The sequence below is a fragment of the Cydia amplana genome, chromosome 16, assembly GCF_948474715.1.
Source record: "Cydia amplana chromosome 16, ilCydAmpl1.1, whole genome shotgun sequence".
Classification (NCBI taxonomy): Eukaryota; Metazoa; Arthropoda; class Insecta; order Lepidoptera; family Tortricidae; genus Cydia; species Cydia amplana.
In genome coordinates, this window is record NC_086084.1 from 1996309 (window position 1) to 2014718 (window position 18410).

Below are 18410 nucleotides of genomic sequence, written 5' to 3' on the forward strand. Positions count from 1 at the left end.
ACGGAAGTACCTAGCTTTTTAATGTATTTTTTATACTGGCTATACACACATGAAATGTCAGTGTTAATGTTACCGAGACCCGGCGTTGATTAGGGGTTATCATTATTGTTTTCATAAAATATTTCGCTAAAAGCGATACTCGCCTCTAATCGTAGCGTTAATTTGTGAAAGAAATCACACGGTAAATAATGTCTGAGTACATGGATATAGATGGTAGCCTCTTGGAAGGGGTAAGATTATAAAAAATATTTATTTACTCGCACATCATTTTTTGTTTTGTAAAGTGAACATCTGTCTACTTTCTGATAGGATACATTGTGATTGCAGTCCTGCTGCTTGATTGATTAACTTCTTAATGTGTTCTAGGGAGGACAAATACTACGAATATCAATTTCTTTAAGTGCTATATTAGGAATTCCTGTGAGAATATCAAAGATACGAGCCGGCAGAAGCAAGCCTGGGTTAGCTGCTCAGCATTGCAAAGGTATTCTCTTTTTCCACAACTATATCTCAACAAAAAAGAAACAAACAGATGGGGGATGACCTCAACGCTTTTTGCAGCGACTGGCGGGAGCATGCACCAACCATGATAAGAGGCTATTTAAAACAAAAAGTCTCTAAGAATAGTTCAGTGGCACAGAAATATTCTCGTAAACTGTTTCTTTGTAGGAATTCAATTAGTTGCTGAAATGTGTCAAGCCAAGACAAAAGGAGCAGAAATTGGATCAACTGAAGTAGAATTTGCTCCAAAAAAGATTCGAGGCGGTCAATACTTCGCTGATCCTCATACAGCTGGGTAAGTTCAAAAAATAAATACTGAAAATAGACAAAAATAAATATCACACATAGTTCATTAATAGTTTGTAGCATTTACCATCATTTTGACCATATTCCTTTCTAAACTTTTAGTTTATGGTCACAACTTTCAACTTATAATATTTTTTAATGAAATAAAACTATTAAAACGGATTGTATTGCGTATATTGAATTTATACTACGTCCCAATGTCACCCGTTGACTGGAAGGCTGTAAAGGGTTCGAAACGTCGGAATGTAGCATTGTAACAACCAACAACCGTGGTAACCGAAGTAAATATTGTTTTTCAATGTTTCATAAAATTGCATAAAAGCTCTTCTGATGAAGAGAAATAATAATAGATAAGGGTCACTGCACTGTTGTTGTTGTTGTTAGTTTTAAACAACATTATTTTGTTGTAGCTCAATCAGCCTACTCCTCCAAGTGGCACTACCCTGTGCACTGCTGGCAGATGGCCCCGTCACATTTGATTTCCGGGGAGGCACCAATGCTGACATGGCACCGCAGATAGACTATATGGATAAAGTCTTCAGGCAGGCCTTGAGGCAGTTTGGTGCAGATTTTGGCTTGACAATTCATAGGAGAGGGTAAGTTGTACGGTCAGAGCTTTATCTGATAGAGAATGGTGGCTTAAACGGTCAAATATATTGTAACACATATTTGTTACCATAGAAATAAGGATGAGATATATAGTTTGTCAAAGGACTGTCTCATTTCAAACATAGACAGAGAGAATCATACTGTCTTTGTCTTACACTAGTACTAGCACCCAAAGGAAAAGGATGAGTATAGTTTTTTTTTTGTTCTTATTTACTGACAATTTGGTTTGACCAACTATATTTCGTATTATCGTCAGTACCAGTTACCAGTTATATTCCAAGCGTTTATGGATGTAAAATAAAAACTCTTATTAGTGTAAAGAACTAATTCTAGCAATGTATGTTGTTTTTATAGATTTCATTCAAGAACTAATCAATTTATAGCTGGTCAAGCAGATCTCGTCAGTAGAAAAAGGCGGCAAATTTGAAAAATGTAGGCGCGAAGGGATATCGTGCCATTAGGGCTTGCAAATATTCGAAACTTTCAGATATTCGAATATTCGACTTTTTCTGACGACGTATTCGAATATTCGAATAATTATTCGAATATTATAAAAAATAAGAAAAGGAACGAGAAATCGGTTTATTATCGTTTTATTCAAAAGCTTTTTTCACATATTGCTAAAACTAAGGATATTTGGTAGAAATCCACTTAATTGACTAGATTTTATCATCCTACTATTTATAAGATGCCCACATTTATAAAAACAAGTAAAACGCCAAAATTAGACGTATTTAATTGTTGCGTCTAGTGCCTAGTTCGTAGTATTTAGATGAATCCAGGAGATCTAGACTGCTGAATAAAACGATAGCGGACTGTAAACACTATTTTTAATTACTGGTAGTTACAAAGATATTCTTATTATTTATAATTAATTTGGACGCGACGCGATATGTGTGCGTTCCGCGAGCCGTTATTTCGATTCTGCCCGTCCCCCCGCGGACCGGTCCCCGGGCCTGTCGCCGGCTAACCGGTCCGGTGACGTGACGTCATCGCTGTTGCTGTGGAGTCAGTTTGATGCGGCGGCGGTATTGTTACCAACATATACTCCCGGCATTGAAGAGCTTGGGTCTTCAAGATCTTGGATGGGTAGAGGACAAATTGTGTTGAAGGCCCGACGAATGACTCCCTTTTTCGTCTTTATGTCGGCTACTCTTGCGATGCCATCTCTGCCAGGCAGTACTTGGACAATGCGGCCGAGCAGCCACATAAGCGGCGGTAGATTCTTGTCCTTGATTACTACCATGGTTCCGACGTCGAGTTTGCCCCTTGAGCTCTGCCATTTGGTTCTCTGTTGCAGGCCAGAAATATACTCAGTGGAGAACCTGTTCCAGAAGTGCTGTTTAAGGAACTCGATGCGCTGGTACCTTTGAAGTGAGGTAATCTTTAGGTTGGTGAGCTGAGGGTAAGGCAAAGACGTGAGAGGCCTTCCAATTAAGAAGTGAGATGGACTTAAAAAGGATAGATCAGATGGATCATTAGAAAGTGGCGTAAGAGGACGTGAGTTTAAAATCGCTTCGATCTTTACTAAGCACGTAGCCAATAATTCATAGGTGAGATGTGTAAGACCTAGGGTTCGTCGCAGGTGGTACTTTACGGACTTCACGGCAGACTCCCAGATTCCTCCAAAGTGAGGTGTGTATGCTGGGATGAAGGAGAAATTGATTTGCGCGTCGGCCATATCTGCCGCAAAGTCTTGTTTTAAGAGATTTGAGAGCTCATTGAAGGTACCAACAAAGGTCGTGCCATTATCTGAGAAGATTACCCTTGGCTTGCCACGACGACCAATAAATCGGTTAAGAGCTGCCATAAAAGCTTCCTTGGTCAAATCCGAAACAAGCTCCAAATGAAGTGCCTTGGATGCTAAACACACAAATATGCAAATATAGGCCTTTACGAGCCTACACCCTCTACCTTTGCGGTCAGCTATAAGAATTGGACCGGCGTAATCGGTGCCTGTTTCAAGGAACGGATATTCAAGGTGCAACCTTTCTTTCGGCAAGTTACCCATTATTGGTTGCACTGTTTCACCTTTCAATCGAACACATTTGAGACAAGTATGGACAACCTGTTTTGCTAAGTTTCTTCCTCCGAGCGGCCAGTAGTTAAGTTTTATAGTCGCTAGAAGTAATTGAGGAGGCGCGTGAAGTAGACGTAAGTGGAACATTTTAAAAAGCAACCTTGCGAGATGATGCTTACTACAGATGACTATAGGATGCTTTGTGCCATAGTCATAATATGAGTTAACCAGTCGACCCCCGACTCTAATAAGCCCTGAATCAAAAAATGGCGATAGCGAACTAAGCCGGCTTTTCTTTGGCAATGGTTTTCCTGTTTTAAGAAGCTCATACTCGTCAGGAAATGAGTCTTGTTGGGACCTGCGAAGAAGTAGAACTGAAGCCGATTCTAGCTCAACTAAGTTAAGACCACCGGTTGTCTTAGTATTTTCTTTTTTACAATTGTGTATGAATCTAAGAATATACGCTATTACCCGTTGCAATTTTGAATAAGATGATTTGTTTTTAATTAAATGTTCTATTTGGTTATCAGCGTTATTAGGGGCGGGACATGCGACAAATGCCTTGGCCGGTAACATCTCTGGCAGTGGAGACTGGTTACTAGACTTTGGTGCAGTCGGCCAATAGGCCATGTCCTGTTTCAAGAAGGATGGTCCCGACCACCACAAGGAAGAGTTCATTATGAGGTCGGCACCTAAACCTCGAGACACCAGATCTGCAGGATTCTCCTTTGAAGGCACGTAGCGCCAAGAAGCGGCTCTGGAGCTTTCCTGGATCTCTGATATCCGGTTTTTGACAAAAGGACGTAATGAACAAGGAGAAGATGATAGCCAACCCATGACTCATCGAGTCACACCAAAATACGCAATGGTCTGGTTTCCGGGTAAGTGACTCAAGAACCTTTGTACACAATCTTGCGCCTAATAAGGCCCCGCAAAGCTCGAGACGCGGAATAGTTGTGACTTTAATCGGCGCGACTTTACTTTTAGATGCCAGTAGGTGAACACTCACTGAGCCATCCCCGGCCACGGAGCGGACGTACAGGCAAGCTCCGTATGCTTTCTCCGACGCATCAGTGAAGACGTGGAAATCAACAGCCGTAGGAGTATTGCACAAGACCCAGCGAGGTATATGGATATTATTAAGATAAGGCAGAGTTTTTACAAAGTCTTCCCAGGATGTAAGTATGTCTCCTGTAAGCGGATCATCCCAAGAACACTGGTTTACCCAAAGTTTCTGCATGATTATTTTCGCCTGCACGATACAAGGCGTTACTAATCCTAAAGGGTCAAAAATTTGGGCTATGACTGAAAGAATGTGTCTTTTAGTGACTACCTTTGGTAACGAGATGTCTATGCGAAATGTAAGACTGTCTTGAGCGCATCTCCAATTAAGGCCTAATGTTTTAGACAGCTCGTTCTCGCTGAGATCCACACATTCTGTCAGACATGAATCCTCACCAACGGCTTTAAGAATTTCTTTATTATTAGACTGCCACTTACGCAAGTGGAATTGAGCATTTTCCAGCGTATCTATTACATTACGACATAGTGCCACAGTATCATCTATAGAATGAGAGCCAGATAGGAAGTCGTCTACATAAAAATCCCTGGCGATCGCTTCCTTCGTTTGCTTGTCACTGGATTCTTGTGATAGCTGTAAGAGGCACCGTGTACTCAGAAACGGAGCTGATGACGTCCCGTAAGTCACGGTATTAAGGGAATAAATTTTAAGCGGCTTTGAAGGGTCTGCCCTCCATAAGATCAACTGAAGTTGACGTTGTTCGTCGTCCACAAGAATTTGCCGATACATTTTCTCGATGTCAGCTGACACTACATATTTATGTTGACGAAACCGTAGTAAAATGGAAAATAAGTCGTCCTGAACCCTGGGTCCTATTAACTGGATGTCGTTAAAAGATTGTCCTGATGTAGTGGCAGCTGAAGCGTCGAATACCACACGCAGCTTAGTAGTCGTGCTAGACTCTCTTAACACGGCGTGGTGGGGCAAATAATACGACGGTAATGAACTGCAAGGCAAAGTTTCACTCATGTGACCCAAAGCCTCATATTCCTCCATGAAATTTACATAGCGCTCCTTTAATAAGGAGTCCCTATCTAACCTGCGTTCGAGAGATAAAAACCTACGCTTGGCCATCCCGTACGAGTCTCCTAAAGCATCGGGAGATTCCTTAAGAGGAACGGTAACCACAAAACGTCCGTCTTTATCTCTCTTAGTAGTTTTATTAAAAAGTTCTTCACATGTGTTTTCGTCCGATGTGAAGTCATGTTTCGGGGATATGGTATCAAGTTCCCAAAATTTCGTAAGAGTCGTGTCAGTTTGTTTGTCAGTCAAGAACAAGCAAACTGGTTTGACAGAGGCTGGTTGATCTATGGCGCCTACTAAGAGCCAACCTAGCCTTGTCTCAACGAGGAAGGGATCATCATCTTTGCCTAAGATAATGCGATTGCTGCCGAGAACTCTCCAAAAGATTTTAGCCCCAAGAAGAATCTCAATGTCAGCGGGTTCAGTGTATGACGGATCGGCGAGGCAAATTCCCGAAGGTATGGGTACGTCCGTTGCGTCAATGTATGTATAAGGTATTGGTGACGTAATGTCGGACAATATGCTGCACTTTATGTCAGTGCTATAACCCCCATCATATGACTCCAATTTAAGAGAGCATGATTGGGTGATATTTGATTCATGCTTCTCAAGCATGGACACTGTAGTGTTGACATTTTTAACCGGCAGATTCAGTTTCTTAGATAAGTCCCTAGTTATGTAATTAGATGTACTGGCATTATCTAATAAGACCCTGGCGCTGTGCAATTTTCCCTCACTATCGCGCACCTTGACTAGGGCTGTTGAAAGCAAGACATGCTCGGATTCATCAACATTGTGGGCATTCGCGGAAAAGGCTAAGTGTTCTGACGCGGTCTTAGGTTCCGTATGGACGTGAAGAAGTGTGTTATGCTTAGTCTTGCAATACTTGCAGTGACTAAGTTTGCACTTACTATCGTTATGACCGGGACGTAAGCAATTTAGGCATACCTTAAATTCCTTTGCCTTAAGCACGCGTTGTTCTACTGGCAAAGCCCTGAAATTTTCGCAATTGAAGACGTAATGAGCTTTATTACATAAAGGGCAAGTTACGTTATATGTTTTAGGTTTACTAACGTTACTTGCTGAAGCCAGAAGGCTTTTTGGTTTATTGATGACAGACGTGTCCGTCCTAACCCTGTTATGCTTGGCTTCTTCTAAGGTTTCCAAAAGATTGCACCTATTGGTAAGAAATGTTATAAAATCGCTAAGTGCAGGAGGGTTTGTCAACTGATTCCTATGTTCTTCCCATTCCCTACTTGTAATTCCGTCTAATTTGGCTGCCATTATGTGGATAATTAATGTATCCCAATGCTGTACGGGCTGGTCTAAAGTTGCTAAGGCATTTAAATTCTTTTTTGTGTTGTCAACAATCTGGCGCAAGGCTACACTTGACTCTTTATGCACCTGTTCAATATTAAAAAGTGCCTGCACGTGATTATTGACAAGCAACTGTTTGTTGTCGTATCGTTCACAAAGGAGTTTCCAAGCGGCATCGTAGTTATCCCCCTTAAAGTCCAAGCTCCTAATTACCAACGCCGCGCTTCCATGAAGAGAGGCGCGTAGGTAGTGAAACTTGTTAATATTGTCGATACTTGTCTCAGAATGAATTAAGGAAACATAAATGTCTTTAAACTCCAGCCAATTCTGATAACCACCGCTGAAGTGCGGCAAATTAATTTTTGGCAACCTTACATTGTTGTGCTTATAAGACACTACTGTTGGGCATTCATTGGAGCCTACCTCGGATTGAACCTCCTTGGCGCGATGGCTGCGGTGCCTGTCCACCAGCTCCCGAGCGGCGGCAATCTCTTTGTAGTAAGACCGCTCGAACAGCTCGCGTTCACCATATTGCTCGGCAGGATCCTCAGCCAGCATCTCCAATTCGCTCTGGTAAGTATCAAAAGAGTTGTATGAATCATCAAGTTTTTTAATACGCATGTCTAATTCCACTAACTGCGAATCACTGAGTTGATCACAAGTTTTCGCAGTATTTAAGTAAGCGATAAACTGTGTAAGCTTAGCCTTAATTGAAGCGCGCTTCTTTATTAATTCTTTGCATCTAGCCTCGGTAGTCATTATGCAGTTATAAGAATTAAATGAAGCAACTGCTAATTATTATAAGCGCTAAGCACTACCCTGTTAAAAAACTAATAGCAACAATTTTCAATTTTTAATTTACGGCGAAAATTTAGAACCCTGATGATAATCTATTAGCAACGTAAAAATAACAATGTAACTTTTGCCTGTGCACTTTTTGCAGGCGCTGATACTTTCCTATGTCCGACACAACTTATGCTATTGCTAAAAAATTTGATCAGGCACTCAACTTTTACTATACAATAATTATTATAGGTATACCCACCTATGAAAATAGATATGGAATATTTTGTGGAATGTTCAATGACTTAGCAATATGAATGTTAACTATGATTATAATATGTGAATGTAATGGATTCGTAAGTAAATTGGATTACTGTTATGCTGATTTTCCTTATGGCCGAATACAATGAAATATTCGTTATCTTATTGTTTACTGTATATAATTTAAGACTTTACTTAAACGTGTATTTTACGACTAAAACTAATAATTGTAAACAATAAGATTTCGTTGAATATGTATATGATTTTATGTATATATAAAATATTATGTTTAATTATATGTATGAATTATGAACGTAAAGCGATTTTAATGTACCTATTGATTTTATTTACTTCAAATTATGATTGAAGCGAAATTGTTATTTATTTATGAATTGACAATGAATGAAATAATAAAAATGCTATTTATGTCGTAATGTTATGAGATCGAAGCAATGTTAAGCAACACAATTACGCTGACGTTATTTTGAAAATGATCTTGTGATTATGAAATGTTTATTTAAATGAAAACAACCGAGTGTAATTAATTAATAAGAATTGGAAAGACCTCACAGTTATGCTCTCCTGATTACTGTCCAGTAGATTGCGGGCTCCTGTTCCTATTGCACTTTGGTCTCACTTTAGATGATTTTCTGCACTAGGTCCGTAATTGATTGCTTCTTGGCTCGTAGGGAGTTCGCTCGGTGTCCTTCGCGATACCTAAGTCCGTCGCAGATGTGATAGGTTTGCCGTTGCTTGACGATGCGATTTTCTAGCTTAAGCGGCTAGCCCGAAGACACTGAAGATGGACGGATGGTGATGCTGATGATCGAAGAACTGCGCTCTCGTCGTCGGTCGACTTCCAAAAAAAATCTTAGTAACTTTTTGAAATGAACTGGGTCGCTTCTCTTCTTCGGCGAGTTTAGGACCATATGTTGCGTCTAGTGCCTAGTTCGTAGTATTTAGATGAATCCAGGAGATCTAGACTGCTGAATAAAACGATAGCGGACTGTAAACACTATTTTTAATTACTGGTAGTTACAAAGATATTCTTATTATTTATAATTAATTTGGACGCGACGCGATATGTGTGCGTTCCGCGAGCCGTTATTTCGATTCTGCCCGTCCCCCCGCGGACCGGTCCCCGGGCCTGTCGCCGGCTAACCGGTCCGGTGACGTGACGTCATCGCTGTTGCTGTGGAGTCAGTTTGATGCGGCGGCGGTATTGTTACCAACATAATATTTCTAGATAAAACTTATTATAAATGCGTCGTTGCGTGAAATAATATAACTTTAACCATGCAAACACCTAGGTATGTAAGATATTTTTTTTAGTAGGTAATTATTTTCCGATTTAAATTAACTTGTAATCACTCAGAGGCCTGTAAAAAGGCCTTTAATTTCATTGTATTTTGAATCTTTATTGACTTCATTTGTTTTGGCAAGTTATTATTCCTAATGGTCGGCTAATTATATAATATTGGAATATTTAAGGGAAAAAGTTAGTTGAGTACTGAGTGGATTATTCGTCAGCTAAAGGTGCATGGTTAGATTACCTAGTTGGCCAGGTTTGGTATGATTAAATTTGAGAATTGCGATGTGGCAAGGTTTAGACTTCAAAAATTCGCTTAACGTACGCTTGTACTGAATAAACAGAATGACCCTTTAACTTAAAACTTACGCACCGTAAAAATAACATACTTTTTGATTTCGTTTTCTTTTAAATTGAGTTAGGTTTCACTGTATTCACGAAGTCTATCGAGAGGAATACAGTAAAAATATTATTTCCTTCGTATTTGGGTACCTACCGTTCCTCATTCACTGTAAATACCCGTAAAACACACAGAAACTGTAACTACAGCGGATGACATCGATTTTTTATAGTAATAAAAAATATTCGAATATTCGAAACCTGAGCGGCCGAATATTCGAATATCAAAACAGGTCGAATATTCGACAAATTCGAATATTCGAATATTCGAATTGCAAGCCCTACGTGCCATAGAAAATTTTAATTTCGCGCCTTTTTCTACTGACAAGATCTGCTTGACTAGCTATATATCCTATTATTATTGGTTTCCAGTTATTTCCCGAAGGGCGGCGGCCATGTGACCGTGAACGTGAACCCGGTGCGTAGTTTTCGTAGCGTCACGTTGACGGACCCGGGCTCCGTGCACAGGATTACCGGGTCCAGTTTCGTGGCTGGGGTGCTGCCTATCAGTGTAAGTTTAATATACATACACAACACACCTAGGTAATTATATATGAATGAACAATAGGGTATTTGACATTTTTTTATGAATGGTATCAGTCGATCAGGATTGTTTTGAGGATCAAATGTCTGTATGGGACCCATTGTCTTAAAGCAATACAAAAGTCACAAATGACGGTCAAAGTCTGGCACCCGCACTTTATTGACGAAACGCTTCATAGAAAATTGCAATACATCGTGACGTCATCATGTAACGTTAGAAGCCGTTTCAATGTATGGAAAACAAGGAAATTGTGATTTTGTCGGTGAAATATTGCGTTTATGTATGGTTGCTATACAATTTTTTTTTAATAAAATGTAAGAAATCGAATGGTATCATTATTTTTTTCCTATTTGAAAGTTAAAAAAAAAAATATTTTTGAAACTTTAAGGTCTTGTATTTTATTATTTTTCCCATATATATTTTTAATTTCCAATGTATTGTGATAAATTGCTCATTTCCTATCTATTTAACTAGATTTAGTTATAAAATTCAACATGTGTCAAATACCCTATTAAATAACAATTGATCGACAATGTGGTACCCCTCATTTGAAAACGACTCCCATAAACTCTCGACATTAGCCCCAAAAACTTACTGAAACATAGACATTTTGGCACTTTTTCATATATGTACCTCGATTGACATTTTCTATAAATGATTTGTCACTTACTAACGTCCTAATGTTTCACGAATTATCAGTGTGTACGATGGTACCTCTATAGTATATTTAGAACAACCCTTACAAGCACCAACATACATGTTTTATAAACTTGTGCATTTTCGGCGACAGATGGCGCACCAAATGGCGGAGGGCGCGAAGCAAGTGCTGCGACCTGTGGCCGAAACCACCATCAACTGCTACAAGGAAGATGCTCGCATTGCCATCGGGAACTGCAACGGTATGCTGTAAGTACATTTACGATACGTGGCTCACTCCGCGATTTCGTCGCTTTGCTACAGGTAGCTAAAAGTACATCCGTTCCACACCAATTTTGGTGGCAGCTATTAGCCGCGCGTGGCGCTGTCGCCACCTAGCGGCCATATCTGTGCTGATCGTAACAGACGCGTTTTGTTAGAGAGTGAGTCTAGATTAGATTAGATATATTTATTTCTTAAAGAAAAAGACACAGTATTTTAAACAAAACAGGATAAAACAAAGGCTTTCATTAAAAGATCGTCAATTTAACATTAAAAACAGAAAGAAAAAAAATAGAAGAATATAAAATTTACAAATAAAACAATGTCATAATAAAAAGAAATGTTAATGTATACATAGCTAGGGCCAACCTAGGTATTGTCGAATGTCAAGAACAAAAAAACAAACTATTACAAAAAAAACACTCAGTTGTAAATAACTTTATCAGATTATTTAAAGAAAATAAAAATATATTAAATGTCAACGATCTTAATAGGTAACGAAAAAATAATAATATTAATGGAAATGTCAAAATTCATATAAAATTAAATTAAATGTTACAATAATAAAGTAGGTATAAAATCAACATAAAATTATTTCATAATAAATTATTTTTCGCTATATTCTTTAACTGAATTTAGCGACATTTCTATTAAAAGTTCTTTCAGTTTATGTGCAAACTTGTCATTCGAGGATTCGTTTTTGAGGTTGGCGGGTAGTCGCTCATACAGCGACGGGCCGATCACTCGCGGAGACTTATCTAACAATGCGAGCCGCCGCGGCACTGGTAGGAATCTCCCCGTCTGGCGGGTAATTCTGCCGGGCATATTTGCACGTTTAAACGAGTTTATATTTAGACGCGTGAACATAATTACCTCGTATATGTAAAGCGAGTAATACGTCAATAGATGGTACTTTTTGAACAACTCTCGACATGAGTACCTCGGATTCACACCTGCCAGGATACGTACGGCTCGTTTTTGAAGTTTAAATACTCTGTCTGAATTTGTTGAGTTACCATACAAAATTATACCGTACGACATTATTGAGTAAAAATATGCATAATAAATCTGAAGTAATGCATCACTAGAAACAATTGGTTTCAGTTTGCGCAGTGCAAATAAAGCACTGCACAGCCTTTCACACAACTGGTCTACGTGTGCTTTCCAGTTCAGTTTGGCGTCAATTATGAATCCGAGGAATTGCGTCATTTGATCGGTCGGCTGAATTGATGTAACCTCAATGGTCCGCAATGTAACTAAAATTGTATACGAGTTCGCGCGCCGTCTTAATGAACCCTCGTTTAGCTTTATAAAATGCGTACGTCACTGTAATCGTGAAATTTTGGGACACTTTTTTTCTCATATTAGGATCAAAAGAGCTCATGATTCCGAGTAGAAATAACATAAAATATCCCAATTTTGAAAAAAAAAAAGTGTAGGGGACAACTTTAAATAAATTGGCCCACTTATGAATGGAAAGTATTGTTATTATCTTAAGCCATATTATTGATGATAATATTATTCCATGATAATATTGAATTATTATACAAATCAAATTGTAATTGTGTTTGTCTATCTAATTTGAATTCTCCCCTCATCTACTCGAAGGTTAGCTGGAAGAGATCCCTTACAGGGATAAGTTCGCCTTTGTACCTTTATTTCTGTAAACATTATGCAAACCTGTGTTATGTACAATAAAGTGATTACTACTACTACTACTACAAATACTAAGAATTTCACAAAAAGATTGTCAAACATAAAACAAATTTATTAAAAATACTGGAACCAGACTGGAACACTATTCTTACTGGCAGAGAATTAATTACATGAGGCTGTTGTACCTTTTGTCCTGTGCAATAAAGTTTGAAATCGATACTCGTAAATCACTGTAATTTTGAATGTAGTTTAACCTGCACAACGTCTACGGGTCACGTGTTGGGAAGTGACGCGCTCGGGAAAAGGGGCTCGGACCCGCGGCAGGCGGGCGCCGACGCCGCTCACGCTCTCGGGAAAGATATCGACGCGGGCGCCTGTCTCGACCAACACTGTCAGGTAACTACGAGTAAATAAATAAAATAAAAAGTCATTTATTGTCGCAAAACACAGTAACAAAATAAAACAAACAAGGAAAAAGAAAAAAGACACAATAAGCACATAAGTCCAATAGGGTTGCTGACTGTATAAATATATAATAATAATAATATAATAATAATAATGTGAGCCTATATACGTCCCACTGCTGGGCACAGGCCTCATGCGCGAGAGTGCTCGGGCTATAGTCCCCACGCTAGCCCAATGCGGATTGGGGACTTCACATACACCTTTGAATTTCTTCGCAGATGTATGCAGGTTTCCTCACGATGTTTTCCTTCACCGAAAAGCTAGTGGTAAATATCAAATGATATTTCGTACATAAGTTCCGAAAAACTCATTGGTACGAGCCAGGATTTGAACCCGCGACCTCCGGATTGAAAGTCGGACGTCATATCCACTCGGCCACCACCGCTTACTGTATAAATATATATATGTTTAATTATAACTATGTAGAAGGAGGAGTTAATTTGAACGTGACGTCGTGTGTGACTGAAATCTCAGGACTGGCCTTACGGGCAATAAAAATGGGGCAGAACAGCGGTGTGACACCGCTACAACGCGTTTGGTCGATGAGTTCGCATCACGCGCGCGATTGGTCGCAACTAGTTGCGTTAGACTGCACGATTGGCTCGAATTCGTCAGTGACACCGCTGAAATAGTACCATTTTTAGTCCCGTAAGATACGACACGTTACAATTCTTCTTCTTCTCCTTGTCCTTTTCCCATTATTTGGGGTCGGCTCTCCTAATTATGTTTCGCCAGGCTTCACGGTCCTGGGTCGTCTCAGGTGTGATTTGGGGTCGGCTCTGCTAATTATGTTTCGCCAGGCTTCACGGTCCTGGGTCGTCTCAGGTGTGATTTGGGGTCGGCTCTGCTAATTATGTTTCGCCAGGCTTCACGGTCCTGGGTCGTCTCAGGTGTGATTTGGGGTCGGCTCTGCTAATTATGTTTCTCCAGGCTTCACGGTCCTGGGTCGTCTCAGGTGTGATTTGGGGTCGGCTCTGCTAATTATGTTTCGCCAGGCTTCACGGTCCTGGGTCGTCTCAGGTGTGATTTGGGGTCGGCTCTGCTAATTATGCTTCGCCAGGCTTGACGGTCCTGGGTCGTCTCAGGTGTGATTTGGGGTCGGCTCTGCTAATTATGCTTCGCCAGGCTTGACGGTCCTGGGTCGTCTCAGGTGTGATTTGGGCTTCTTCCATATCCCTCTTGACTGTTGCCAGCCATGTCAGTCGGGGTCTTCCTCGTCTAGATTGTGTGGAGAACATATCTAGCACCTTACGTGTCATGTGTTCGGGTTCTCGGCGCATGACGTGTCCGAACCATCGGAGTCGCCCTTCGGTTAATTTTTCGGGCAAAGGTCTGACTTTGAAACTACCACGGACGTAGGTGTTACGGATGTGGTCAAGTAAGCTGACGCCACCGGCCCAGCGGAGCATTTTCATCTCGGCGGCATGAAGCTTATCCTCTAGTTGTTTTTTGAGGGGCCAGCACTCGGCGCCGTACACCATGGCCGGACGGACTGCCGCTTTATAGACTTTCCCTTTAATGGTAACCGGCATTATCTTGTCACATAAAACACCCGTTAGGTCTTTCCACTTCATCCAGCCCGTGTTTATTCTGTGGGAGACATCGGCATCAATGGAACTATCGCAGGAAATGACCGAGCCTAGATATTTAGATATTTACGACACGTTACAATGTCGACCGAAATTTGACCAAAATTACGCGGCTGTCGTGAACGCTACATGCACTGTTAGTGCTTGAAAATGGAGACCTAGGCTCTCCGAAACATGTCGCGGAGTGACTAAAAATACGTGAGTTAAACCGTTTTATTAGCTTGAGTTAGACTCAAGACGGTTTAAATTTGATAACCATTGGTACACTTGTCATTAAGTGTTTAACCATGGTATATAGATATTAAATACACTTGCTTTCTTGTCTAGAATAGGGAATATTACGCGAAACTCTGCGTAGGGGGCGCCAATTCCACAATCCGTCACAATCTAAGGGTCTACCGCAAACGAGAGTCGAAATTTTGTTATCTAACCTCTCTATCACTTGCGTATTCGAGCGATGAAGAGGCAGATAGCTGAGTTTCGACTTCGCGTTTCCCGGTAGGCCCTTTGTAAACAAACCGCCTTGATGTATCAATGTCATATTTTATAGTCTGTGAAAACTTGTCTAAAAACAGTTTAAGGCACAATATGTATAAGTTACTCTATGACAGTGGTTCCTAACCTTTTCAGTCCGGTCACCCCTATGACTAACTAGGGAACCTGATTTTACCCCTCCTCCCAATGGTAATAAAAAATAAAACGTGTACGTTTGTTGTATTGTTATATTAGGTTAGCTTGTTACCCCCGTAAAATACCGGTTTTACCCCCACGGGGGTAATTACCCCCAGGTTAGGAACCACTGCTCTGTGGTGTACGAAAGGCGCTAATGCTGCACTCTGGCGGCAAAACATTGCAGTAATACAGGGAGTAATGGGGAGCTTAGAACTTAGAATGTAAACATGGTTTAATTCCAGGACCAAGTGATTCTGTTCATGGCCCTGGCGGAAGGCAAGTCGGCGGTGACGGTGGGTGAGGTCACACTGCACACCAAGACCGCCATACACATTGCCGAGATGCTGGCTAAGGTACGTATTTTTACGTTAGTACCAGGGATGTTGCGGATGCAGATTTTTTGACATCCGCGGATGCGGATGCGGATATTTAAAGGCTCACATCCGCGGATGCGGATGCGGATGTCAAGATTAGGTAGCTACTTAGGAAACGTCAAATATTACATTTTTAGTATTTTTTTATTTAAAAAAAAAACGAAACGTTTAGTATTTGAGCAAGAATATAGGTGCGTTATACTTAATAAACAGTAACTTGGCCGACTTTTCTGGATCTAGACGATTTCGTTATAGATTTCGTAATGACGAAATTACCTAGCACTTACGCCGCCGCTAAGACGTTCTTGTACCGACTTGTTCGACATCCGCATCCGCATAAGCTCCGCATCGATTTTATGCGGATGCGGATGTTGAAAATAATGCGGAAGTTCCGCGGTTGCGGATGCGGATGTTCGCAACATCTCTGGTTAGTACTCCTAGTTCTGCGCAAACGGACCTCACGACAACTACATACGTTTTGATCCCTCTATCTTTAACTTAGAACCCTTCTCATATTCGAACTTTAAATTTTTTTTCTGAATTAGGTTTTGCCTCTTATTTTTAACTAGCGACCCGCCCCGGCTTCGCACGGGTTAACAAATTATACATAAACCTTCCTCTTGAATCACTATCTATTTAAAAAAGCGGCCAAGTGCGAGTCGGACTCGCCCATGAAGGGTTCCGTATTTAGGCCATTTATGACGTATAAAAAAAAACTACTTACTAGATCTCGTTCAAACCAATTTTCGGTGGAAGTTTACATGGTAATGTACATCATATATTTTTTTTAGTTTTATCATTCTTATTTTAGAAGTTACAGGGGGGGGGGGGGGGGGGGGGACACACACATTTTACCACTTTGGAAGTGTCTCTCGCGCAAACTATTCAGTTTAGAAAAAAATGATATTAGAAACCTCAATATCATTTTTGAAGACCTATCCATAGATACCCCACACGTATGGGTTTGATGAAAAAAAAAATTTTTGAGTTTCAGTTCGAAGTATGGGGAACCCCAAAAATTTATTGTTTTTTTTCTATTTTTGTGTGAAAATCTTAATGCGGTTCACAGAATACATCTACTTACCAAGTTTCAACAGTATAGTTAATATAGTTTCGGAGAAAAGTGGCTGTGACATACGGACGGACAGACAGACATGACGAATCTATAAGGGTTCCGTTTTTTGCCATTTGGCTACGGAACCCTAAAAACCGCATCAAAATCCGTTGCGTAGTTTTAAAGATTAAGCATAAATAGGGACAGACAGACAGCGGGAAGCGACTTTGTTTTATACTATGTAGTGATTTATTTCATGCCAGCAAAATGGTTTCTTAGCCATTTTCATACCATGTAACCAATAGATAGATATCATGAGTGCTTATAGTAAGCACTGCTATACCTTCATAAGGCCCAAGGCCCTACCTATAGTACTTCAGTTCGATGAAATATAAACCATATTCAATTGGAACAGAGTTGCATTTCTTTTGTTTCGTTAAATTTTCAAACAAATAAAAATCAACTCTATTCCATGTACTATAGGTTCAAATTTCAGTGGCAAATTTTGGGTTTCTCATTTGTATGGCTGGGCCCAGTGCCGGCCCGAGCCCCTGATCAGGGTAGAGCGAAATCGGGTTTTGGCGCCCTTCGTTGAAGTTTTCAAGCGTAATTTCAAAACTTTTTTTTTCTCTTTTGCCATTTTGGCGCCCCCCTTGCCATCCGGCGCCTAGAGCGGCCGCTCCACTCGCTCTATCCTAGATCCGGCCCTGACTGGGCCTTAGGAGGATTCCCATGTCAAGCGCTCATGATATCGACTAACAAACATGAAAATTTTAGCTCTAGTTGACCATCAAATCATACTTCGCTTGGACGACTAATAATAGCCAAAGAAATAGTGATACCTACGCAAAATAAAACCCCGTTAATTGGCCGAGCGAAGTAAGGTCTAAAGATCGGTTTTCCTAGGATAGCGGTGCCGTCATATAGCGGCCGTCTCCATACTAAATAATACGGCTAAATATAGATGTCGTAGTATTTGTATGGAGACGGCCGCCATATGACGGCACCGCTATCGGAGGAAACCAAAGCTTTACTCTTAAATATTTAACCATGACTTGTTTCAGGTGAAGTTCGAAATACACCCCAACGGCAGCCCGAACACAATCGAGTGCACGGGTCTAGGGCTTATAAACAACAACTTGCCTACCTAAATAAATATTTAGTAAGCTAGGTTCTAATATAAATGATTAACCAGTGTGATTTGATGTTTACTAAACGTAAATAAAATTAAAAAAAAAAGTGTATGGGATTTGCCCATAGAAATATTGGTTACTAACAAAAGACGTATTTATTACGTTATACTCACGCGCTGGCCACGACATTGCGCGACTGGCTTCGGGTAAGGCGATAACCAAAGGTGGGAATGAAAGGTCCGATCGCTGCGTCTCGCTCCAAACTATGGTTGTCGCCTTAGCCAAAGCCGATTTATGGTCCTTCGCAATTAATGACCTACGAATGTATTATTAAAATAAAAGTCATAAAATATATTGACGTATTTTATTACATTTCATCATTCGGAGATCCGTCAC

General features: G+C 40.4%; 2 protein-coding genes across 7 annotated transcripts; one reads left to right on the forward strand and one right to left on the reverse strand.

The window, feature by feature from the left end:
• The first annotated feature begins 76 nt into the window (after positions 1-76).
• Positions 77-18049, forward strand: LOC134655395 (RNA 3'-terminal phosphate cyclase). The gene is made up of 9 exons (XM_063510854.1): positions 77-230; positions 367-484; positions 670-796; positions 1218-1403; positions 9982-10120; positions 10944-11059; positions 12976-13123; positions 15696-15806; positions 17946-18049. Exons 1-9 carry the CDS (start codon positions 189-191, stop codon positions 18030-18032), a joined length of 1074 nt encoding a protein of 357 aa, XP_063366924.1. The 5' UTR covers positions 77-188; the 3' UTR covers positions 18033-18049.
• On the reverse strand, positions 2439-7703 carry LOC134655370 (uncharacterized). Of its 6 annotated transcripts, none has more exons than XR_010097428.1 (3): positions 7281-7420; positions 3182-3279; positions 2439-2741 (listed from the first exon to the last, which is right to left on the reverse strand). XR_010097428.1 is itself a non-coding variant. In XM_063510822.1 (2 exons), the coding sequence occupies exons 1-2, from the start codon at positions 7614-7616 to the stop codon at positions 2730-2732; spliced, it is 348 nt and encodes a 115-aa protein (XP_063366892.1). In that variant the 5' UTR covers positions 7617-7703; the 3' UTR covers positions 2439-2729. The 6 variants fall into 6 exon arrangements, 2 of the variants coding, with proteins under 2 accessions (XP_063366892.1, XP_063366891.1); XR_010097427.1 differs by having other exon boundaries at positions 2439-2783; XR_010097426.1 differs by having other exon boundaries at positions 3182-7703.
• Positions 18050-18410: the final 361 nt, after the last annotated feature.

Bases quoted from the DNA above. Each gene is read 5' to 3' on its own strand.
- LOC134655370 (XM_063510821.1), bottom strand. From the start codon at position 7,616: ATGACTACCGAGGCTAGATGCAAAGAATTAATAAAGAAGCGCGCTTCA. The intron at 3,280-7,280 runs GTAGGCTCCAAT...TTGTGTGTTTAG, and splicing joins CCAAGGAGGTTCAATCCGAG to CATCCAAGGCACTTCATTTG.
- LOC134655395 (XM_063510854.1), top strand. From the start codon at position 189: ATGTCTGAGTACATGGATATAGATGGTAGCCTCTTGGAAGGG. The intron at 797-1,217 runs GTAAGTTCAAAA...ATTTTGTTGTAG, and splicing joins GCTGATCCTCATACAGCTGG to CTCAATCAGCCTACTCCTCC. The intron at 10,121-10,943 runs GTAAGTTTAATA...TTTCGGCGACAG, and splicing joins CTGGGGTGCTGCCTATCAGT to ATGGCGCACCAAATGGCGGA.